The sequence below is a fragment of the Mycothermus thermophilus genome, assembly GCF_041956435.1.
Source record: "Mycothermus thermophilus strain CBS 625.91 unplaced genomic scaffold VTJ04scaffold_1, whole genome shotgun sequence".
NCBI lineage: Eukaryota > Fungi > Ascomycota > Sordariomycetes > Sordariales > Chaetomiaceae > Mycothermus > Mycothermus thermophilus.
Window position 1 is genome coordinate 824,985 of NW_027191427.1, and position 23,461 is coordinate 848,445.

Below are 23,461 nucleotides of genomic sequence, written 5' to 3' on the forward strand. Positions count from 1 at the left end.
GGTGGTCGTGGCTGGCCTGGTGCTCCCATCTCGTCGATGTTTCTTGTCCGATAAGTCTTGCAGGCAAAGCCCAAGAGTAGGTAGCAGGCCTTAATAAGTCTCAGTTTTGGATTGGCCTAGTACATACGGCCATACACACAAGGAAGTATGGGATCCCGTCCGCTCTGCCCTTGTTAAGCTTAAGTGGGGAGATATATTTCGGATAGAAGATCAATACTGGAAGGCCATTCCCTTAGGAAGTCACCATGTAGGAAACCACGAGAGGTGTTTACACCCTCTTCTTCTGTTGAACGGAACGGCTCTCAACGGCTCTGGAAACCGCTCTCAACCGCTCCTTTCCGAGCTCTTCTCCTGATGTCTCCCCATAAAGCTCCCTATTCATACCACGATCGTGAGGTCTAGGGCTCCGAAAGGTTCTACTGGTATGATTGTGGTTCAGAGGTGGTTCAACACCAGCAGGAATATCGGCAGAGAGCTAGTGAGGGCTCCCACCTAATTCAACGAGCTCACCGAGCACTGCTGGAGCTTCTCATGTATTTATAGGGCTCTCTTTTCCACTCTGTAGCTCTCCGCTCTGGAAATTCGGCGATTCTTTAGAGTTCTTCCCAACTTTCTCCCTCCTCAGAGCTAGTCGGGTTCAACATCTTCTGTTTTTTCTTCTGAATATCTAAAGTGGGTTCTCATCTGTGTGCTGAAATTGCATAAGCTAGACCCGAAACTAAAAAAAAAAAAAAAAAAAAAAAAAAAAAAGAAGAGAGAGAGAGAGAGTGTGTGTGTGTGTGTATAGAGTACATTGGGTATTCCTTTATTCCTTCTTCCCATGGATTTCCTCCCATTCCTACTCCCTACTCTCCACCCCCCTTGAGCTCGCCCTTAAGCTCTCCGTCTCCCTCCTCCCCTCCCTTCTCCTCCTCCTCGTCGTCGTCAACCCACGCGCCAGGCATGAGTTGCTGTCGCTCAGGCTTCAATACCAGGTCCCTGGACTTCTCTTGCTCTGTATCATCTTCTTCGTACGGGGAAACGTCCACCAAAACATCCCAATCCTCCGGGTTGGGCCCGTACTTGAAACCTTTTAGTTGGTACCGGACAAGGCGGGAGTGCCACTCCCCATCCTGCTGATAGCATTCCCTTGCAAGGTAACGATAAGAAGTTTGCACGAACGCAGCCATCTCGGCCTCACCGTATGCCACAAGATCCTGCTCGGCCATTTGGAGGTCCTCCACCCAAAGTCGTAGCGTCTCTCGCGTCACATCTACCCAGCTGAGTGTACTCGAATTTATCATTTCGGTGATGTCGCTGGAAGATTGTGACCTGAAGCACCGTGGGCAGTGTTGGTTTGGACACCAGATGTGCTCGACCGGCCGTACGTCAGGTCTCCAAAACAACGACAGCCCCACGGCTAAAGTTGTCCCTTCATCTTTCCAAGGTAACCGAGCTGGGTATTTGCTTACAAGATCGCTGGTGTCCAAGACAGAAGCCATGGCGCGACAAAGCCGTCGCTGCGTCTCCCATCGTTCGTCCCGCCAGCCCGGGTTCCGCGGATCGCTCATACCCCTCCTAAAGTGAAACCAGGACCTGGTTGCAAAGGCAAAGAGCGGGAACCCATCGTGTTCACGCCTGAGATCCTCGGCAAAGAAGACGTCGGAGTCGCGAAGGAAGCGGGGAAGTGTTGTGATATTATTCGAATCAGGAGACTCAATGATGCCTGCAAGGTGTTGGAGTCGGATGTCCTCAGGCCATTCGTAGAAGGTTGGAAAATAATTCGCCCGGAGGTACTCAAATTGCTCAAGGCCATGGGACATGATCTTGCTCATAACATGCCAGTCTTCGGACAAGTCAATCTGAGGAGGGAGATTTGAATACAAGTCATCGTATATACCTAATGAGATCATCAGGCGGTGGAGGCTAAGGTTGTAAAGTTGGTCGCCCGAATAGTTCGCATATGTGGCAATAGGTGTTCTGGCATTGCCACTGTAAATGAAAAAGTCCGAAGGAGAATAGATGGACATTCGCACAAGCGGCTCAACGAATTCCTGGCGGAAGGCCATGGCGGTCTGCTTAATAAGTCAGCTACAGGGCTAAACACTACCTTATCGCTGTTAGACACCACTTAATTATCGTGTTCTTACGTGTAGTAGAGTCCAGCCGTAGGGGTCCACTGAATATGGAGATGCGCGGCCCTCGCGGAATAATTTGAGCAGTTCGTCCAAAGTCCCACGCTCAAGGACTCGAAAGACTTCGGCATCATCAGGTAATTTAATGTATGTTCTAAGACCGAAGGTCCAACCGCAGGACGCCATGGATAACTGGAGCTCCCAGGCCCTGTTGAGGAGCCAGGTCGGGGGCGAAATCCGTATCTTATAAGCTAGTAAGGTCGATTTATTAGCATTCATTGTAATTATTTACTTTTTTACAGGGCAGAGGACCGCCTAGGCTCACATTTAGTCGAAAGAACAGATTGGAAGCTCTGTTCTTCGATCTCACACAGAGAGATCCCTAGTCTTTTCAGCATCGCGCTGGAATAATAACGTCTCGTCCTGCGCTGAGAGGTCCTGATCCCGATTTGTGAAGATGACGGCAGAGTCTCGCAAATCTCCACTGCTTGACTGTGATTCCCTTCATCCTCGTCGTTGTTGTGTTTGGATTGAGTACTGTTAGGGACGTCGTTGATGTGTTTGGATTGAGTTCTGTTAGGGACGAGCCGGTTGGCAGTAAGGACTTGGGTGATTTCTTGGACAACAAGTATCGGTTGCTGGTGCATTGAAGTACTAGATCGATTTCCTCGTTAGCGATGTACGATTCCATATTCCTTAACACTTGCCAGGATGGCTCACGAGATATCGAGTAGAAGTGCAGTGTTCAAGAACTGAAGTGCTTGTTGAAGTCGGCCCACGAAACCATCGAGCGTTTCCTTATTCAAAGCCACACGCGTCTTAGCCACCGCGCGCCTCGTTTTTCTGCTGGAGGTAATATCTCGAGAAAGACCGGCAACGAAGGATACCATCTCCTGATGTACTTGACTGCACGACTTGATGGCGAGATTCAGGCCGACTTTGACGGAGCCAGAAGTGGTGGCTGTCGCTTCCACCTCTTCTATGAACTTGGCGGTCATCTCGAGCTGCTGTAACGTGTGGTCGATGATTGTCGGGACGTCTCCGGCGTCTCTCCACAACGTACGCATGGACATCGCCAGCTTCCCTAGAGCCCCGGCGGCCTGGGCAACGGCGATGCCGCTAGCCACCACGCCGAGAGCCTCCGCCATCGTAGCTCACTTGACAATCATTGCAAGTCAGAAGCGATCCTTTGGGGTGATCTGTTATGATACAAGATGCAGACCGTGGCCAGATGGTGTCAACGAAACTCGCGCAAGTCGTCGATGAGTGAAGCAGATAATCTGTGCCTGAGAAGATGTCGGGTGTTAATAAAGAGGGCTATGCCAGAGCCTTGTGCGGGGTAGGTTCAGTACCTGCTGGCCGCCTTCTCTGGCGCCCTGAAGGCTGACCGTGCTGTGCCGCAGTCATTTTTGCGGTTCATTTGAAACGGAGAGCACTAACGGCGGAAAAAGGGGCCTTGACGAGTCAACCACTCACACATGCAGCCAGATGACAGGATATCGTCGCCGTACAGCTGACGTGGCTTGGCAGTGAGAAGGTTACGTGGACAGGAACTTCCGAGGCGCCTAAGACTCGAAGAGATTGGAGAGGGATTGGGATCCCGATGGTGTTCTAGATGGGCACGTTGTGTTCAACTGTCGTGGGGGAGGAGCTGAAGGAGTTTGTTCACATTAGCGCGCTGGCCGGTGGTGTTGAGCTGGAGGATACCTACATGCACTCATATTTCGGGTTAGCTGTCGGTCTCAGAATGCTTTGGAGATGGGATAGGCACTGGAAGTCAGAATACTGTTCAGTGAGCTTTGTAACCATCGGAGGGCATACAGTCGCTCTCCTTGCGTTGGGGTGGGGGGGGGGGGGGGAGTTAAGGCAGGGACTTGGAGGTAGATTGAAGAACGTCCCGACTCCGGCCTCAAAGCTAGGAGCACCTCCAGCTGCTGGCTAATACCCGTGGGCCTTGTGTGGCTTCGCAGAAGCGGCGGCGGCGACAGCCGCAGGAGCAGTAGTGGTAGTAAAAGCAGAAGTAGCAGAGGCCTGTATAAACAGTAATGTAACCAGATGGGCACCCCAACTATGTAGGTTTGTATGTCGAGTCCAGAAGAACCATACCAAGGTCGCTCCAGGCGCAACATAGTCCTTGACAGTAGAGTTGCTAACTGCCTCCGTTTGTTTATGCTGGTATCCTCCACATATACGGGGATATTACTTGGCCTTCGTTACCTTCTACTCCGAATAATGTAAATTGACGTTGATCACCTCGACTCCCGCGCCTCACATTGCATCCTCAACCGTAACTTATTCTGTGCCTCGAGTATAATCAGTCTTAACTGGAAGTCCCGTAGATTCTGGTCGGCGCCTTTGTCGACATGAAGCCGGACGCGTAGAAAGTCCGCCGCGGTTGACTTGTCTGCCTCAATATCCGCAAGGGCTATGTGGTCGACAGAAGTACTAAACGGGAAGTCCCAGCACCGCGGCGGAATTTCGCGGATTTGGAGGAACACGTCACATCCGTCGGTTGTGCTGTGTATGTCTTGTCAGCTTCTCCTCCCGAATTAAACAACCCGTGGGCTTCACCATCGCATGCTAGCTGTCGGCTGGACTTCCAGAGTGGCATCTTACCATTTCCGCGTCTTGTTTATGGCGTCTTCAACTGTCTTGCCGCACCGCGGACACTTGGGGACTTTGTCATGGAACAGCATGCTCATGTTCAGCCTCATGCCCCGGCGTAAAAAGGAGGCCAGCGGCTCGTTCCGATCGGGTTCCCGTCCGGTGCCATCCCCTTCAAGCACATATTCCCGGATGAGGACGCGGCCGTATCCCTTCCGTCCGCGGAACCAGTCTTTGAGCATGCCGTCAAAGGTCTTGGAGAGGTTAGCCGGCGCCAAGTGATAGCACAACCACAACAACCATGGTGACCTACATCCCACTGAATGTCGTCGACGAGCTCTGGTGCAATGTGCAACGTCCGACCAAGAGGATCCTCAATCGTGACGGGAAGGTTCCGTGTCGGATCCAGAGCGCGCACGAGCCTCGTGGATGAAAGGTAGACTTTGAGTTTCTTGACGCCATCGGCAACCCGAGCCACCAAGTCTCTGACCTTCTTCTTCAAGGCGGCGATGGACTGCTTCGCGTATCTCATCAGGGGTCCGAGCTTGCGAGATAGGATTGCGAGGGAAGCATTGGCGGCCCGGAGTTCGGCGGCAGTTTTCTCCTCGGCAGCGCGCCGCTGTTCGTCCAGGATCCGAAGAATGTTCTCCTTGCTTGTGAGATTATTCCAGATGACGCGCTCTACCTCTTTGGTCCGAGCGATCAGAGAGGTGGTGTTGGTGCGGTTGGTGTTCCTGTAATGTTCCCTGTGATATTGGCCGTGTTAGTGCTGTCCTGGGCAATCCTCGAGTCGATATTAACGCTATAAGGAGGGAGATACGGACCCAATGGCAGTGTAGGTTTGGCGGAATATCTTTTGCGAATACAAACCCAGTTGAGTGCATAGCCCTTGGACACGCTCCCACTCTGTGTCTGTCCAAGCACGTGTGTTGTAGATATGGGAGACATTGGGGAGTTGATTCGAAGAGCGACCTGGTTTCATGCTCGCTCTGTATGGGTGCTTGAAACCGTCAAGGATGTTTTTGAATAAGCCGGTGCATTCATCAGAAACGGCCTTGACCATTACGTCCAGATCCTGCATGGACGGCGAGGGGTCGCATTGCTCAGAGGCTGCAATGACCTTGAACAGGTAACGGCGTCAGCGGAGGCTAGCTACTTGGTGCCTTACCTATCATATATAGCGAGGGGAGAGTTGTTTGGGCTAGAAGAGCATACCATGAGTAAAGCTGTTCCAAACTGTTGGAGCGTTGGCTGAAGCTGCTGGAACTTTCTTCTACTCTCGCCATCTTCAACTCGGATAGCGAAAGTGACCGCCCGGATTAGCTGGAGGGTTAATTGGGCTAGGGCGATAAGATCGCCTAGGTTGCCTAATGTGCGAGCGGCCTCCATGGACGATGGACTGCTTGGGATCAATGTAAACAATGGCGCAGAGTTGCGATAAAGAAGGGATAGATAGTTTCTGAGCAGACCAGGATGGAGGGAAAAGAAGAGGTGAGAGCAGGAAAGACTTCCCCGTGTCCGCCCCACGGTTTTCTACTTCACACCAAGACCCAAACCACTGCTGACAACGCAGGCTGTGACTCAATTTGCGTCACATCCCCAAGCCTTTTGCTGACTTGGCCATATTATCTCAGGTAGCTATGTATATAGATAAGTATTGTACATTGGCCAAAAATCCCTTACACTCGTCGTCGTGTACATAGGTCGGGTTTACTCCGGGGCCGTAGGGGTTACGTGCTCCGCAGACAACAACCGTTTAATAAGTCCACACAAGCTATCAGATAAAGGACTTCCTCCGAAACGGTGCACACAAATTGAAGGATAGGAGAGGGCCCAACTTAATGGAGTTCGGGACCAAAGAGAGACTGCCCGGGTTGATGTTGAATTGAGAACCCCTACTCGTAGGTTGGATGTTGACATTTCTCCATTCATGGATGCTGAAGTTGTTGCACGGGGAAACAACCAGGGCAGTCCATGGCGGGGCGTGGTGAGGTTTAATCGATGTTGGATTGACGTTGACATGGATGAATTAACACTGTGTTCTGCACTGTCCACATGTCATCGTGCCTGCCGGATGCCTGAACCTTGCAGAAAAGACATGAACATCAACATCAACAACAACCTTCCTTCCAGAACTTTTCCTTCCACTCTTCTACCTGATACCATCCAGGTTTCTTCAGCACACTGGACACAGACAACCACATACCATACCCGACAGCATACCGAAATTTCTCATTTAACAGCCTGCTCCCCTATCCACCTCATCAAACCTAACCCTTCCTTCATCACATCCACATCCCACCCTTCCCAGCGCCATGCCCGACATCGACCTCCTCGCCTACGCCCGCGAGGTTGGCGCCCAGGGCACCGACCTGTACGCCCTCCTCGGGTGCGACGCCACCTCCACCGACTCGGACGTGCGCCGCGCCTTCCGCCGCCGCGCCCTCACCGCCCACCCGGACAAGGCCGGCGACGCCTACGACCCCAAACTTTATGAATCGCTCGAGCGGGCGCGCGATGTGCTCCTCAACGCGGAAGCCCGCGCCGCGTACACGGAGGCCATGCGCGCCGTGCTCCGCCAGAAGGAGGAGCGAGAGCGCATGAGCGCCAAGCGCCGCCGGCTGGTGGAGGATCTGGAGCGGCGCGAGCGCGAGTGGGAGGAGGAGAAGAAGAGGCAGGCTGGGGTTCAGGAGCCGCAGAGGACGGATCCGGTGATGGAGGAGTTAATTGCGCGGGGCAAGGCGAAGGCGATGGAGAGGCAGAGGTTGATGGAGGAGGCGGAGAAGAGGGAGCAGGCTGCGCTGGCGGCGCAGAGGAAGGCGAAGAAGGAGGCGGAGGGGGAGAAGAGCCGGTCGAGTGAGGAGCCTGCCATGCGGATGGATGAGGAGGATGAGGAGATGATGGACAGCGGGAGTGCCGGCTACGACAAGACAGACGGAGACCGGTTTTTGTCTGAGGCCGAGTACGACAGACGCATCGCCGATTTGGAGCGCCGGCTGGCTGAGAAGAAGAAGGCCAAGGAGGAAAAAGCGCAGCGCAAGGCGGAGAAGAAGGCGCGCAAGGAGGCTGAAAAGGCCGAGAAGGAGGTTGAGAAAAAGGAACCCTCCGTCACCGCTAAAGTGGATGACGTCGATGACCAACCACCATCCCATCCTAGCCACCAGCCACGCGCCCCGACAACCTCGACGGCGGCATCCAATAATGGCGGCAAGCCAAAACTGAGCGAGCGATACTCGCACATCTACGAACGGCTTCGAGCCGCCCAGGCCAAGAAAGATGAGGAAATGCGGCGGAAGTCGGTGAATTAATACAGGGAATGCTGGAGCATTCTTCTTACCAACGGAGAGACATGTAATAATACAATGATACCCAGCGATTCATTGGATGGTTGACCCATACACGGTGTTTCGGTGATAGGTGAGAATGCAGACATCTAGTGATGATAGGTGCGGTGTGCATGATTTACTAACGGCTGTTCATGATGCTTGCCCCTGCTCATTGTTATCCTGTTCCGTGGAAAAGTATTGCAACATGCACTGCTAGTGCGTGAACAAAGAGGGAAAAGGGGAAATAAAAAGGAAGATAAAATATAAAAAAAGAGAAAATAAAAAGAAAAGTTAAAAACGAAAAGAAAAGTAGGAGAAAAGAAAGAATCAACAATACGACATGGCCAGCAGCATCACGCCCCAACACAATGATCTTCTCGCCTATCACTTCATCTCCATCATCATTTGGTCCTCAGCAGTGCCCTTTTCTATGTACCATCAGTTGTGATATACCATTATAACATACAAGCCGTCTGCCAACCTCCTCACCATCCTCCCCCCCTCTCCTCATCATCACCCCTCCTTCCTCTCCCTCTCCCACCGCTCCAAAACCTCCCCCAACTCAACACTCACCCTCAACCCCCGCGCCAACATACTCTCCCCAACCGCCTTGAGCTCCGTCTCGCTCAGCACCGCCGTTCTCAACACCGGCTCGGTGAAAGCCAGCATGTGCACGTCCTTGGACCAGGGGCAGGCGCCGACCGCGCGGTAGAAGAGGGTGTGCAGGTTTTTGGCGGCTGTTGCTAGTGCGGAGGAGGATCCTGGTTTGGTACCACTACTAGTAGTAGTATTACTCTTTTTGGAGGAGTCTTTGTTGCTTCCGCTTCTACTGCTTTTGTGGTTGCTGGTGGTGGTGCTACCGGTGGTGCTGACGGAATCGGCATATTGCCGGCAGCAAAAGCGGAGGTAGCTCACCCACAGCTCTGGGCTGCTGCTGGGTGGACCGCTGGTACCATTACCGTCATACTCAATGTCGTCGTCGGTGTTGTTGTGGGGGAGGAGTGCCGCCTCGAACGCGGCGCGGACCGAGTGCGCCGTGCCGGCGAGAGATTCGTGGCGGATGGCCAGGAGGTGGGTTATGAACCGGTCTGCTCTTAGACGATGCTGCTGGGCGGGGCTGTCGGCGTGGTTCGTTGGGTGCAGCTGCTCATGGAAGAGAGCGCGCACGGGGTCGTTGAGACGCGCGGCTGGCCCGGACGACCAGAAGCGCAGGAGGGTCGGGAAGATGGCGTTGCGCGGGAAGAGACGGGCCCAGGCTGTGAGGTGAGATTGGAACTCGGAAGGTTTGTACGGCCTGGGGAGTGGTTAGCTAAATTGACTAAGCACGAAGAAAGGAGATGGAGGCAATGCTCACTCACCCGTGTCTTGAGATTGAGTGGAGATAGAGCACCCGGGCAGCGGCTTGGAGGAGGCGCTCATGATGAATTGAGGTGCTGAGGCTCCGAGATTCCAGCTCCTTGGAAAAGTGGTCGACGATGGCTAGGGCACGGCCAATGTTGCCCGGGGGTTTCGACTTCGGACCGCCGTCTCGCAATATTGGATCGGTGTAGTCGAGCAGCATGAGACTCTCGGCGTACTGCGCGGCGGCTTCGAGCTGCTGAGACGCGAGCGAGAAGTCGCGGGCAGTGGTAAGCTGGGTTCGCGTTTTGAGTCTGGTTGCCCGGGAGCCGTTTGCAGGGATGTTGGCTTCCTTGTCCACGGATAAGCTAAGATGCCAGAGCACCTCGCCGTACTCAAACGCCTCAAAGGCGAGCCAGGCCCAGGTGTTCCAGAGCAGCTGTGCCTCGGCGGGAGGGGATGGCTGGGAGGTGGTCAATATCCGTCCGGTATGGGGAAACGATAGCTCAGATCATTTGCTTACCAGATCCATCGCCGAGCTGAGAATCTTGGTCGCCAAGTTCGGATTGCTGTCCTTCCCCTCTCTGAACTCTTCAATAAGTGCGTAGGTGTTGTACAGCCTGGCATTGGAGTTGTAACGCTTCAGCAACGCCTTTGCCACCTTTCTCGTCCCAGAGGGCGCATTTACCCACTCCAAGGCCAGGTAATACTCGGCAGCACTCTCCATGCCGCACTGCTTAACCAAGTACCCCAGGATCTGGAGCACCCAGGTCAAGTCCACCTGTCTTTCTGCGGACGTATCTGGCCACTTCTCGAGGTACCGGAACCAGTACGGGCTCGCGATCAACACCTCCGGCGAGAGGGCCATACACCCACCGTGCCCGCCAAACTGAGGTTCTGGTCGCACGTATCCCCAATCCGAGTCCTCTGACTCCGAGTCTTCCTCGGTCTGCTCCGGTTCCCCGCTCAATGCTTGATCCAACCCCTGAACGCGATGACGAGCCACGAAAGGGTCGTCCAGCATAGGCGCAAACCTGCCATCGGCCAACCCTGCTGTAGGGAGGCCGCAGAACACGAGAAACGCCTCCACCAGCATGGGCTTGACCGAGTCGAGCGCCTCGGCGGGGAACCAGACCAACAAATCCCGTATATCTGCAAACAAGACGACGCGGAACGGGTCATCTTCGGCTCCCTCATCCAGCGTCCTAGCCGGCATGCGCGCCTGGGTTTCGGCGACCTTCTCAGCAGCCGCCCACGCCTCGAACGGACTCGTCGGCGCCGCGTCCGGCAAATTCACCTGCCCTCCACCGCCACCACCGCCCTGCTCCGGCAAATCTGCCACATCCGCTCCCCCTTCTTCAACAAACGCTCGCCATCCGCGCGCCCCCTCCTCGCCTATCCTCGGGACCTCACTCTCCCAGAATTCCGCAAACGACTCAACCGCGGACTGAGCAGATTGCACTCCCGCTGCTGTCGTTGTCGGTCGACAAAACACCATCTCCAACATAGCCTGCCACGCAGCCACCGCGCGTTCCCCAAATCCCGCGTCCCAAAGCAGCCTCGTCGCGCGGAGGAAGACGTAAACAGCCTGCCGACACAGCTCCCCGATCATACCCTCTCTCCTCTCCAGCGCGGCTCCCAGCTCCGCCAGTTTCCGCACCATCAGCCCGTTCACCTTCTCCACCTCAAACCCTCCCGCACGGCGCATCTCGAAATCCAACCTCCCCCGCCAGAGACCGAACCAAGCGGTCGCGTCCGTTCCACTGGTGGTGGATGATGATGGGGAATACCTTCCCACCACCTCCTCCCACTCCCTCGCCAGACGGGCTTCATCCCACACCACGGCCGCCTCGCGGAGCATGCCGAGCAGGAGGCGCTCGCGGTGGGGATCGTAGACAGCCTGTTGCTGCTGTTGCTGGGGAGTGGCGTTGGCAGCGGCCGTCAGCGCGTCGCGGTAGAGGGAGATTTTGAGCTCTGCCAGGGCGGCGCGTTCGTCGGGGGTTAATGGGGGTTGGGAGCCATATGCCGAGGCGCTGGTGGTACTGTCTTGGTTGGGACGGTTCTCGATGAAGAGGCGGTTTTGCAGGGCGATGAGTTCCAGCCAGGCGGGGAGGTCGGCGGGGTGGGATTTGAGATGTGAGTTAAGTTCCAGGGAGCGAGATTTGGCGGGTGAGAGGGGGAGGGTGGTGAAAGTTGGGGATTGGGAATCAGAGTCGGAGTCCGAATCGGAAGAGGAGGATGAATGGCGGAAGTCGGAGGGCTTGGCTTTGCCGTGGATGGAGCGGTAGTCTGGGTAGTTGCTGTCGTCATTGTCGGAGGCAGAGGAGGAAGTGTCGCGGCGTTTTCGTTTGCGGGACGTGGTGAGAGGGATGTAGGGGTCCAAGTCGTCCGAGGTAGGGGGTCGGGTGGAGGAGGGCTTGATGAGTCGAGAGACGCGGCGGTTGGCGGCGGCGATCAAGGCTTTGTCGCGGAAGGCGGAAGGGTTGCTGGCGCCATCGCCTGGTAAGCGGATGGTGAAGGGCTCCTTGGGCGAGTCGCGGTCGAGAACGATGAAGCCCCGGGAACCGATGATGCGGCCGGCACCGAAGCGGCGGTAGATGGGGACCTTGGAGCGTTCATTGGTGCCGTATTCTACGATGAGAGGGTCGCCGTACTTGTCGAGGATGAAGGGATCGTCTGGGCCGGGTTGGGAGATGGATGGTTTGGTGTTGGTGTCGCAGGCCCTGTCGTGATGGCGGTCTCTGCCATGATCTCTGTCTCGGTCCCTTTCTCGACTTCTCTCCCGGTGCCTCTCGCGGCTTCTGTCATGGCGATGCCGATGTCGATCATGGTCTCGGTCTCTTTGTCGATCCCTTTCACGGCTCCTATCCCTCTCCCGACTCCTGTCTCGATCACGATCCCGGTGTCTGTGTTTGTCATGATGCCGGTCCCTCTCTCGATCCTTCTCACGGCGCCTATCCCTGTCTCGGCTCCTGTCCCGACTTCTGTCTCGATCCCGATGTCGATCCCTCGACCTGTTCCTCTCCCTGTCCCTTTCCTTGTCTTTCACGCCATCATCCTTCTTAGTGGACTCCTCTGGTGGTGGGACCGGTTTGAAGGAGGAGAACTTGGGGATAGCCCGTTGGCGCTTCTCCTCCATTTGTTACGACACCCAGATGTTGTTCACGAGCATGTCATTGTTGATTTTAGGTGACACCTGTCAGCAGCCGTCAATTGGATGTCTTGTCTTGTCTGGTTCCATCAAGTGATGAGATCTGGAAATAACTCCAAGATTCGACGAGTCCCACAGACATCCGCGGCTCGCTCTTCTCGGGTTCAGGATTCCCAGGATCTGGTGCCTGGAATTGACTGACGTTGAGCGGGATGGAGGTCACTTCAGTTGGAGAAAGTGGGTCTGGCCAGTCTTCAGATTCCTCTGGGTCTCTGACATCACATTTGAGTCCGCACACTGTAGCAGATACTGTACTGTGGGGTTTCCATCTCCAGATTGAATCTGACCTTCACATCTCTCTTTTCAACGCCAAACTCAGAACTCAGCGCTGCATGCATCCCTCCTTGTGCATCTCATCTGACTTGATCTGCCACCCTCCCTCAATCTTCAGCCAGCCCCATCACCATGGAATACATGGTCATATGCCGGATCTGTCAGACAGTCAGACAGAGGCACTGCATGGCCGCCACACACCAGCTGAGACGGTGAAACTGCCCACGTGAAGATGGCGGTGGGGGTACTCGGTAGACGGGAGGCTCCCTCAGAATGGCACTGTGTGTGGATCGACCTCGAACAAACCCCCGAAGTCGAGGGCCGTCCACTCCAATCCACTCCAATCCACCGTGGAGCTAAGGTCCAGCGGGTGGAGCTGCCCGTCCTCCCGTCTCCGCAGCAGTCTCCGCAGCACATGGCGCCGTCGGATGACACCAACCAAGCTGGAAGCATCGCCAGGGCAGCACCAGCCTCTCTTCTTGCATTCCCATTCTCACCTCCATTTTTACCACTTTTTTTGGTGTTCCCTCTCGTATTTTCCTGGGACCTGCAGCTGCACCAGAATTGATTCTTTTTGGGTTCCGCTGGGTTATTATTTACTTACATATTTCCATTCTGTTTGTTGGGGGCAGGGCTGTGGCTTTGCCGATCCCAGGTGCTCTCTGTCTTGTGTTTTTCTTGGCTTTTGTCCGTTGGCCTTATGTTGACGGTTTCCCCGGCCTCATCCTGACTGACCTCATCCTCGTCTCTCCCACCATCCCAGGCTCCCGGCCCGCTTGCCTCTCCCGGTCGCTGTCGCGTCCGTACTGTGATTTGTGATATGTTTCTCCCACAGTCCCGCCGATAGCTTCCTGGAGATTCAAGTGGACGGCCAAGTCGACATCTTGCCTGCGTCATTGTCGAGAAGGCTGCTCGCAACTCTGGCGCGTCGTCCAGTGGCTGACCGGTCCTCCGTTCCACACAGCCGCCTTACCTGCTTATCACCACCAACCACCGTCCACAACACCTCATGAGCGCCAGGCGACACGGCAGGCTTCGTCTTCCAGACGTTGCCACTACGGCCGACGACGATGACACCTCCAACACCCTGAACGGCTACGGGACAGAGCATCAGACCCAATACCTCTCTCTTCCCAGCTCTCCAACCTCCTACTTCCGCCGTCAACCTTCCACCATGAGCCGCCGTCCGTCCATCTCCGACCTCCCAGATGAGCGCTCCCCTCTCCTGGGTGCCACCACCCGCAGTTCGCGCATCCGCATTCACAGCGCCCACGGTTCCCCCAGGATGCCCAACCTGTCGAGGAATCAGAGCTATGCGGGTACGCGTCCTTCCCGTCCCGGGTTTTGTACGACTACTTTGTTGCCCTCGGCTGCTTGCTGACCCTTCTCTGCCTCCGTCATACAGACAGCTTCAAGGACCTGCGTAACCACAGCCGCCACAACTCATGGAGCCAACGTCTCATGCACGCCCTGGCCGAGCGCCAGGACTCCTCCATGACCGACTCCAGGACCTTCTATCCCGAGGACCGTGTCTGGTACGACCAGTTCACCTCGACCGACTGGGTTCACGACAGCATCGCCGACGCCTATCGCGTCAAGGCCCTGCGCGCCCGCAAGGATTTCTGGGGCCGCGTCTACGTCCTGTGGGATGGCGCCCAGGGCTGGATCCTCAGCGCCCTGGTCGGCTTCATCGTGGCCGTCATCGCCTGCATCGTCAACGTCGGCGAGGCCACCGTCTTCGACTTCAAGTACGGCTACTGCAAGCGGGGATGGGCCATCTCGGAGAAAAAGTGCTGCCCCCACGGGCCCTGCACCGACTGGCGAGAATGGGGCGAGGTTCTCAAGGGCTTCCCCTTCGGCGAGCGATGGACCGAGTACGCCGTCTACGTCGTCGCCGCCATCACCCTGGCCACCCTGTCGTGTCTTTTTACTCTCACCACCAAGACCGTCGTCCCGTCGGCCTACCGCCTGGCCACATTCGACGAGAACCTGGGAGCCGAAGTCCCCCGTCCGCCGTCCGATGTCGACAGCACCAGCACCGCCGCAGAGTCTACCAGCACCAGCGCGCCCCGCCTGCCCGGCAAGATCGAGCAGCCCCAGCCGCCCATGATCTACTACTCCGCCGCCGGCAGCGGTGTGGCCGAGGTCCGTGTCATCCTCAGCGGTTTCGTCTTGCACGGTTTCCTCGGTGTCAAGACGCTCGTCATCAAAACGATTGGTCTGATCCTCAGCGTCGCTTCGGGTCTGAGTCTCGGCAAGGAGGGCCCCTACGTCCACATCGCCTCGTGCGTCGGCAACATTGCATGCCGTCTGTTTGCCAAGTATGACCGCAACGACGCTAAGCGCCGTGAGGTCCTGTCGGCCGCCGCAGCCGCCGGTGTAGCTGTTGCGTTCGGTGCGCCGCTTGGTGGTGTGTTGTTTGGTCTGGAGGAAGTGGCATACTTCTTCCCCGCCAAAACGCTGTTCAGGACCTTCTTCTGCTGCATCACGGCTGCCTTGACGCTCAAGTTTTTGAATCCGTACGGGACGCACAAGATCGTCATGTTCCAGGTGCGGTATTTGGTGGATTGGGAGTACTTTGAGATTTTCAGCTTCATCCTCGTCGGCGTGCTGGGCGGCGCGGCGGGCGCGCTGTTCATCAAGGCCTCGCGGCGCTGGGCGCAGACGTTCCGGCGGATTCCCGTGATCAAGGCGCATCCGCTGCTCGAGGTGGTCTTGGTGGCTCTTGTTACCGGGTTGGTCGGGTACTGGAATACCTTGACGAAACTGCCCGTGGCCAAGCTGCTGTACAACCTGGCTGCGCCCTGCGATGATCGGGATAACAATCTCGAAGACCTCGGCTTGTGTCCGAGCGACATCAAGGACATCCCGCCGATTTTGGCCAACTTGTCGGCGGCGTTTTTGATCAAGGGGTTGTTGACTATTATTACCTTTGGCATCAAAGTCCCCGCAGGCATCTACGTCCCCTCCATGGTCGTCGGCGGTCTCATGGGCCGGCTGATCGGCCACGTCGTGCAGTGGGTCGTCATGGCCACGCCCGACTTCAGTCTCTGGGGCACCTGTCCCAAGATGCCCAACGCCACGTGCATCCAGCCGGGCGTGTACGGCCTCATCGCCGCCGGGTCGACCATGTGCGGCGTGACGCGGCTGTCGGTGACGCTGGCGGTTATTCTTTTTGAGCTCACGGGCAGCTTGGACTATGTGCTGCCGTTTTCGCTGGCGATCCTGGTCGCCAAGTGGACCGCCGACGCCATCGAGCCGCTGAGCATCTATGACCTGCTGACCGAGATGAACTCGTACCCCTTCCTGAGCAACAAGCACAAGCCGATTTTCACCTCGGATCTGGCGGATATCGTGCCCCGCGTCCGGCCCGAGCGCATCATCGACATCACCAACTCCCCCGTCGTCCCCGCCACCAGCCTGCGCAAGAAGCTCGAGATCCTGCACCGCGCCGGCGAGCTGGACGGCGGTCTGCCGATTGTCCGCGACGGCATCCTGGTCGGGCTGATCCCCGCCCCAGACCTGGAGTACGCGCTGGACCAGCTGAGGGATGAGTCGTCGAGCCTGTGCCTGATGGCGCCCGTGCCGAGCATCGACGACTCGGACGACGGCGGGCCGGATCCGACGGATTTCACTCCGTACATTGACCCGGCGCCGGTGGCGCTGGATATCAGGAGTCCGATGGACTTGGTGTACGAGTGCTTTGTGAAGTTGGGGTTGAGGTATATTTGCGTGTTGAAGGATGGGAGATATGCGGGGATGGTAAGTACTTTTCTTTTTCTTTCCCTCCCTCCTATAAGCGCTTTTTGTGTGTGTGTGTGTGTTGTGTGCGGTGATTTTGGAATGCTTTGCTAACGGGGTGAATGAACAAATAGACGCACAAAAAGACGTTTGTCAAGTATGTCCGCGAGCTGGAGGAGAAGGAGGGGCATATGTGAAACGCTCAAAACAAAACACATTTGTGCCCTCCCTTTTTCCTCTCCATGATCGTTCCAACAACGGAGCATGTCGGAATATCATGACGGAGCATGAAACCAACGACTTCACCTCACCGCCCCTTTCGAGCTGCTAGCGAGCTAGCTTGATTAGCCTGTTCTTCTCGCCTCATAGATCCCGGGTTTCCAGCAATAACATGGCTGGATTGATGAGGGCTAGCAGGCTTGTTTGGATGGTTGGTTAGATGGACGGTTGGATTTCAAGCTGAAACTTCTCTGGGGAGGTGTTGGCTGAAATGCGATACACGAGTTGAGATGAGAGATGATGGATGAGAGGAATGACGAGATGAGAAATGGAGAGGAGAGATATGACAGGATATAACAACAGAACCAGAGAGAGAGGAGGCCAGCAGGAAACGACGATGATGAAGCCAGACGGACGGTCGGACCAACAAACAGCGCAGCATCACAAAGCGCCGGTGGGGATGTTGATGAGAGGAGGAGGAGAGAAGAAAAGGAAGGAGGGGGGTAATCTTGCACTTGGCTTGACTTGCACTTGCATTTGCATGGCATCGGCATGGGTATTGGCATGGTATGGATATAGGTATGGCGCCTACTACCATTCATCTTCATCGGGTTGGTTTAGGCATGCTTTTGACCTCAGGTACAGTATCTAGGGGTCAGAGGTCTGGGAGCGAAGCGAGCGAGTTTCTTTGATACTATGGATATTTGCATTTTTTGTTTGGGGTTCTTGTACTGTACATTTGGTTCTCTGTTTTATTAGTTGCTTACCGGTAGCTAGTGGCGGTTTGTCGACAGACAGTTGTTTTTGGATGCATAAGGGAGGTAGGGAGGTAGGTATGCACTTGGCATGGGGTGTAGGTTAGGTACAGTTAAACTATGAGGTAGTTAGAGGGTTGCTTAATTGTATGGATATTTTGTGACAGCTGCTTTTTGGGGAACTGGTTGATACTTTTATGTTGTCCCTTGATTTGATGGGTTGGTTTGTTGTACTTGATGTTGCCCGTATGTGTTTATGGTTGTGTTCACTCAGAGAGTGTGGGTTCCCCGAGCCTCAGATGGAGCAAGACCTTTGCTGACCATCCTCCTGACTTGGTGACACACCTGGTGAGGTAAGAGCGCAACAATAATATTTTTGAGAACACAAAGCCATGAACCACTCATTTCGATTTTTTACAGAAAGCATAAGCCAGGTCACACCAGAGGAGGGTGAACAGAGGATGGAGAATGCCTTGGTCCCAGGGTATCAGGCAGGTATATTCCTACATCTAAAAACAGGCTGTTTTGTTCCGTTCAACAACAAGAGAAAATGGTCTTTCTTCCTGCAAAGGGAAGAAAAATCAATCAGCAAGCTCTGAGCTGTGTGCCCGAGGATTTGACTCATCTCACGGGTCTTCTTTCCCCACTCTGCTTGCTTCCACCGGTACATATGCTTGGGTTGACTACCTCAGCATCCCAAGTCTCGTTTCTCCTTGCCCATGGCGGCTCTTGCTCTCGTGCTGCTGCCGCTCTCGAATAGTAGGTAGGTGAGCAAATCCGCGACAATTCCCCATCTCCATGGTTGTCCGCAACAAGGGGGTTATTAATCCGCGACAAGCGTCTTTCTTGTGCGCACCATCTCACTTCCTCTTGGCATGATCATGCCCATCATGATCATGGTGGTCATGATCCTCGACCTCCTCAGGCTCGGGGCTACTCCTCGGGCTTTCATCCCCCAAAATAAACTCATCCAGCAGGCCCTTGACCTCTTGCTGCTCTGCCGCTGTCATCTTGGGAACAAACCGCACCCTCAACCTCCTCACGCCGCGCACCTTCTTGCCCACGCGCTCCCGGACCGCCTCCTCGATCCTGCGCACCCTCTCCACCGTCCAATCGCCCGGAACCGCGAGCTCGACATCCACGAGGTAATTCTGCCCGGACTTGACGCCCGAAACTTGCACCAGCTGGACCTCGTGCGCAGAGATGCTGCCGCCGGTGGCGGCGGCCAGCTCGTCGAGGGCGCGGTGGGCGTGTTTCGCCACGGAGTCCTGGACCTCGGCGTCGATGGAGCGGTCGGCGAGCTCGTACAGCGCCGAGAGGGTGTTGGAGGCGCCGGCGCGGATGACGAGCAGGGAGATGAACAGGCCGCCGACGGGGTCGAGCCAGGTGGCTTCATGCAGGAGGTTGGCGCCGAGGATGGCGAGCAGGGCGACAATGCCGGTGAGCGAGTCGACGCGGTGGTGGACGGCGTTGCTGGCGAGGACGGAGGATTTGCGCTCGCGGGCGACTTTCATGGCTGTTGCGGGTTGGTTAGTTACCTAGCCAATTACACAGGTTTGGGTTGGAAGCGTTGGGAGGGGAGAGAGAAACGTACTGGCATGGTACAACCACTCCTTAATCGCCACCGTCCCTGCCGCTAACCAAGCAGCATGCAAGCTCGGCGCACCACCATGCTCACCATGATGGTGATGGTGGTGATGATGATGCCCATGACCATGCTCCATCAACACCTTTGCCGCCTCCGGGTCCAAAAACAGCTGGGCATACAAGCTCTGGCAACTCGATAGACACATAAACAGGCCACCGACCAACAACATGCCGCTGACGCCCAGAGAGCCAAGGCTTTCCACCTTTCCAAACCCTTGCGGGAACAGCTTGGTCGGAGGCTTCAAACTCCAGCTGACGGTGGCCAGCGTCAGGAAATCAGATGCCAAGTCGGTCAAGGAATGCCAGGCGTCGGCGATCATGCTCTGAGAGTTGAAGGCGTAGCCTCCCGCGCCCTTGGCGATGGCCATGCCCAGGTTGGAGTACAGGCCGATGCGGGTGATGCGCACGCCGGCATCTGACTTGTTTTTGGAGGTCAGGTAGACATTGTCATGGTGGTGGTGATGATGACCCAAGACGTGAGAGTGGCCATGGCTGTGGCCGTGGCCGTTGTGGTGGGAATGGTCCGAGTGACCGCGGAGTTGGCCCATGATGGCGACAATGAGACGAGGCCGCTTGGTGGGGTTTGAGATTGGGGTCGGTGAGGCGCAATTGCTGCGCTGGAGGAGTAAAGTGCTTCGATTCCGTCGGTGGTAGTAAGATGGGTAGGATTTCTGCAGCAGCAGACGCTGCATGCGGCGGGTGAAGGCGCGTGATGGAGAGAAGGTCTGGAAGACGCGCACCGATCTTGAAGAGGACGACGACGGGGTAGTAGTAAAAGAGGTGAGATGTGGGTTATGTGTCAATGTCTTGATTCCCGAGGGGCGGCGAGCGGGTTGGAGGAGGCTAAAGACGGGAAATGTCGAGGATGGTAGTATCGGGGAGGGTGAAGTTGTAAAGGCTGACGTGGTCCATGGAGCTTGATGGCTCCGTGCCTTTCTGGGAGCCCGGGCCCCGGAAATCGAAGACACGCCGGCAACGGTTGGCGCGACTGCAGCCGCAGGCAGTGCGCGCGCCCGGCGGCACCAGTACCCCAGCCAAGGCATGGCCGGGGTGGAAAAAAGGAGGGGTGTGTAAGGGTGTGAGGGTATGAAGAAATTTAAGTGTGACTTAGTGTTGTCGATGGGCTGAATGAAGAAAAGGGGTGCTGTGTGCGGATTGTGAGGTCGACAACAAATAAACGTCGCGATCGGCCGGACGATGTGGAGTTGTTGTGTTATTTTGTTGCTGTAGGTCGGTCGGGGTTCTGTTGATTTGTTGTTGGACCGAAAATTCAGGCCGAAGAATTCAGGTTTGAAGTTGACCTTGAGGCCGACTCCGCGACCATAAAATTGGGGACAACAAAAGAGATTAGAACCAAGGCACAAGAGCCGGGGACTGCTGTGAGCCGGGAACAGTGGAACAGCGTGCTACAGCTGCACTCAGCCCGGGTGCGAAACGAAGGACAGAAAAGAAAGGGAGAAGAAGTGAACCTCAGGTAGTAAGTGAATGGAAGTGAAGTGAATGAGAGAAAAGAGTGTACGGAGTACCCCCAACTTCATCCCATGTCATTCTTGTCAATCAACGACGTCTAAACTCCGAAAAGTCCAGAAATTCTCCCGCTTCCAGGCTCTTTTCCGATAACGTTCAGATGTGCCTGCATCAGCCAAAATGGCACCACTTTGGACTCTCCAGATGCTTCGCGTGGCAGCTTGACCTGCAACCTTGGCTGCAAGCCGCAGACGGGGACGCTGGACGGAGCCGTTGGCCACCTGCGGACCCGCCTCACCCACCGCCCGAAGGCTGAAACTTGGCCCGAACTGTCACTGGCCGGGCCTTGGCAGGGGTCTGGGGAAGACCCGTCGACTTTTCGGCCAAGACCCGCCTTTTGCCGCACCGACTCCGGCCGATGACGGCCCATGACGACGGAACATCCCACCGCCATAACTGACATACACCACATATGGTATGCCGCTGACACCCCGTCCACTTTCCAAAACCGGTTTTTTTGTAGGGATCTATATTACTGGTGGTACAAACATCGACTACTATATCACCTAGCATTTTTACTCATACACTTCCACCATGCTGCGCCCCCTCATGCGCATCCCCTACACCGACCTCCTCCCTCCTCCCAACCCCATTCCGCGTACTGCCAACTCCCTGCCCGGCGCCGTCGCTGCGCTACAAGAATTCCTCCTCGCCCCGCCGCGCCGGCCCGATCTCTCACCAAACACCGTCGTCCTCACCGGTGCCGGTCTGTCCGTCGCCAGTGGCCTGTCCGATTACCGCGGCGAAAAGGGCACCTACCGCGTCAACAAGTCCTACCGCCCCATTTACTACCACGACTTCCTCACCAGCCATGCCGCCCGCAAACGCTACTGGGCGCGGAGTTTCCTGGGCTGGGGCGCCCTGCGCGACGCGGAGCCGAACGCGGGGCATTATGCCGTGCGCGATCTGGGCAGGTTGGGGTTGGTGAGTCAGGTGGTGACGCAGAACGTGGACTCGTTCCATCCGCGTGCGCATCCCGAGTTACCCACGCTGGAGCTGCACGGGTATCTGCGCGCTGCCAAGTGCGTGTCTTGCGGTGGTGAGCTGCCGAGGAATGATTTCCAGGCTGAGCTGGCAAGGTTGAATCCCATTTGGGACGCCTTCCTGCGCGAGGCGGTCGCGACTGATGCGAATTCCATCCGCTCAAACCCGGACGGAGACGCAGAGGTGCCGGGCGCGCCTTACACCACGTTTCGATACCCTGCATGCCCGTCGTGTTTGCGCAATCCACCGAATGCGAGCGTGAAGGTTGAGGTGGACAACGACGGCGCATGGAGCCCGACAAGCACAGGAGGGTTCCCTAAACCAGCTGTGGTCCTGTTCGGCGAGAACATTGTCGACAGTGTAAAACGGGCGGCTGAGGAGGCAATTGACGGAGCGGGTCGCCTGTTGGTGTTGGCCACCTCTCTGGCCACTTACTCGGCCTGGCGTCTGGTCAAGCGAGCCAAGGATAGGGGCATGCCCATCGCCATTGTCAATATGGGCGGGGTGCGCGGAGAGGAGGGCTTCTTTGCGGATTTGGATCCTGATCAGACCGGCGCCCAAGGTGTGAGGGTTGATATGTCGACTGATGTGGTATTGCCAGCGCTGGTCCACGAGTTGCAGCAGCCGGCGTTCCGGAGGCCGTTAGCTGCGTCGGTGGAGGAAGTGTCAGAACACCCCAGAGACGGGGTGTTTAAGGACCTGGCGAAATAAAATTCAGATGTACAGTGTAATGATCCCCGTAGCTCAGTAGAATCCTTTGCTGGCGAGCGTGCTCTGCAATTTAGCTTGTTCTGTTTCGGAAGTAGACGGTATGGCAGAGTCAGAAGTCGATGCTGGCGTGTGTTCAGTCTGCTGCTGCTGTTGTTGTTGCTTCTGCTGTTGCTGTTGCTGCTGCTTCTTCTTGCGCGGTTTATGAACAGGCTCCTCGCGCTCAATCTCCCTCAGGACTGCACCTGGTTGTCAGCAACATGACGGCGTAATCATACAGAGAAGCAAGAATATGTCACGCACCCTGCTCCCACAACTGCTCCTTCTCAGGATCTCCGGTGCCGAGCACTCTCTCGACGTCCACGTCCTCACCGCGCTGCAGCTTTTCGACCACCTCGCGGAGCAAGCCGATGCGCACGTCGGCCTGACGAGTAAAGGTGGAAAAGTCCTTGCGCAGGGCGATCATCTGGATGGACATGGAGCCAATGAATAAAAAGATGAAGATGAAAAAGGTGGCCGGGTTCCATTCTTTCTTCCCGTTTGGCCCTACCTTGGCTTTGGCGGACCGTCCCCTGAAGGGTTTGGGGATGAGGGACTTCCAGAAGGACACCTCAGCGACAGAGCTGACGGGACGGCCTTGGGCAAGACGGAGAAGAGGTGTGTTGTGACGGAGGATGGCCTGAGTGTCTGTCACCAGAAGAAGACGATGCGCCGGCGGGGTGAACCGGAATGGACGAAGAGCAATTCGATTCATTGTACAGATAAAGTTGTTGGTCTTCTGACTTGGAATCAAGTTAGTTGAAGCTGCAGTAAACTCAGGCTGGTCCGATGTGTTGAGACCGGGTTGAGGTGAAGTGGGATGAAGTGGGATGAAGTTGAAGTTGAGAATTCAAAGTCGCATCCAGGATTCCAGGGTTGGATGCCAATCTTCAATTCTCCGATCCGAACTTCCGGCACACACAACCCTGACAAAGTGGCATGTCTTGGCTCCCCGCTGTGATTCTCGGCTTGGCG

The 23,461-nt window shown here is 56.0% G+C and overlaps 10 protein-coding genes across 10 annotated transcripts; 4 read left to right on the forward strand and 6 right to left on the reverse strand.

The window, feature by feature from the left end:
* Positions 1-845: 845 nt before the first annotated feature.
* VTJ04DRAFT_293 (uncharacterized protein) lies at positions 846-3,262 on the reverse strand (the record flags this gene model as incomplete). The annotated part of the gene is made up of 5 exons (XM_069360773.1): positions 846-1,115; positions 1,452-2,054; positions 2,130-2,365; positions 2,440-2,768; positions 2,835-3,262. 5 exons carry the CDS (start codon positions 3,260-3,262, stop codon positions 846-848), a joined length of 1,866 nt encoding a protein of 621 aa, XP_069222903.1.
* A 1,101-nt stretch (positions 3,263-4,363) lies between these two features.
* Positions 4,364-6,107, reverse strand: VTJ04DRAFT_294 (uncharacterized protein; the record flags this gene model as incomplete). The annotated part of the gene is made up of 5 exons (XM_069360784.1): positions 4,364-4,631; positions 4,731-4,972; positions 5,032-5,464; positions 5,543-5,838; positions 5,934-6,107. The coding sequence occupies 5 exons, from the start codon at positions 6,105-6,107 to the stop codon at positions 4,364-4,366; spliced, it is 1,413 nt and encodes a 470-aa protein (XP_069222904.1).
* A 926-nt stretch (positions 6,108-7,033) lies between these two features.
* On the forward strand, positions 7,034-8,026 carry VTJ04DRAFT_295 (uncharacterized protein; the record flags this gene model as incomplete). The annotated part of the gene is made up of 1 exon (XM_069360795.1): positions 7,034-8,026. One exon carries the CDS (start codon positions 7,034-7,036, stop codon positions 8,024-8,026), a length of 993 nt encoding a protein of 330 aa, XP_069222905.1.
* Positions 8,027-8,557: 531 nt separating this feature from the next.
* Positions 8,558-12,521, reverse strand: VTJ04DRAFT_296 (uncharacterized protein; the record flags this gene model as incomplete). Its single annotated transcript, XM_069360806.1, has 3 exons — positions 8,558-9,338; positions 9,403-9,845; positions 9,906-12,521. The coding sequence occupies 3 exons, from the start codon at positions 12,519-12,521 to the stop codon at positions 8,558-8,560; spliced, it is 3,840 nt and encodes a 1,279-aa protein (XP_069222906.1).
* Positions 12,522-13,875: 1,354 nt separating this feature from the next.
* On the forward strand, positions 13,876-16,804 carry VTJ04DRAFT_297 (uncharacterized protein; the record flags this gene model as incomplete). The annotated part of the gene is made up of 3 exons (XM_069360817.1): positions 13,876-14,185; positions 14,272-16,628; positions 16,742-16,804. The coding sequence occupies 3 exons, from the start codon at positions 13,876-13,878 to the stop codon at positions 16,802-16,804; spliced, it is 2,730 nt and encodes a 909-aa protein (XP_069222907.1).
* A 213-nt stretch (positions 16,805-17,017) lies between these two features.
* Positions 17,018-17,434, reverse strand: VTJ04DRAFT_298 (uncharacterized protein; the record flags this gene model as incomplete). The annotated part of the gene is made up of 1 exon (XM_069360828.1): positions 17,018-17,434. One exon carries the CDS (start codon positions 17,432-17,434, stop codon positions 17,018-17,020), a length of 417 nt encoding a protein of 138 aa, XP_069222908.1.
* A 697-nt stretch (positions 17,435-18,131) lies between these two features.
* On the forward strand, positions 18,132-18,341 carry VTJ04DRAFT_299 (uncharacterized protein; the record flags this gene model as incomplete). The annotated part of the gene is made up of 1 exon (XM_069360839.1): positions 18,132-18,341. One exon carries the CDS (start codon positions 18,132-18,134, stop codon positions 18,339-18,341), a length of 210 nt encoding a protein of 69 aa, XP_069222909.1.
* A 100-nt stretch (positions 18,342-18,441) lies between these two features.
* On the reverse strand, positions 18,442-19,776 carry VTJ04DRAFT_300 (uncharacterized protein; the record flags this gene model as incomplete). Its single annotated transcript, XM_069360852.1, has 2 exons — positions 18,442-19,097; positions 19,176-19,776. The coding sequence occupies 2 exons, from the start codon at positions 19,774-19,776 to the stop codon at positions 18,442-18,444; spliced, it is 1,257 nt and encodes a 418-aa protein (XP_069222910.1).
* Positions 19,777-21,289: 1,513 nt separating this feature from the next.
* VTJ04DRAFT_301 (uncharacterized protein) lies at positions 21,290-22,450 on the forward strand (the record flags this gene model as incomplete). The annotated part of the gene is made up of 1 exon (XM_069360863.1): positions 21,290-22,450. The coding sequence occupies one exon, from the start codon at positions 21,290-21,292 to the stop codon at positions 22,448-22,450; it is 1,161 nt and encodes a 386-aa protein (XP_069222911.1).
* Positions 22,451-22,483: 33 nt separating this feature from the next.
* VTJ04DRAFT_302 (uncharacterized protein) lies at positions 22,484-23,201 on the reverse strand (the record flags this gene model as incomplete). The annotated part of the gene is made up of 2 exons (XM_069360874.1): positions 22,484-22,686; positions 22,751-23,201. 2 exons carry the CDS (start codon positions 23,199-23,201, stop codon positions 22,484-22,486), a joined length of 654 nt encoding a protein of 217 aa, XP_069222912.1.
* Positions 23,202-23,461: the final 260 nt, after the last annotated feature.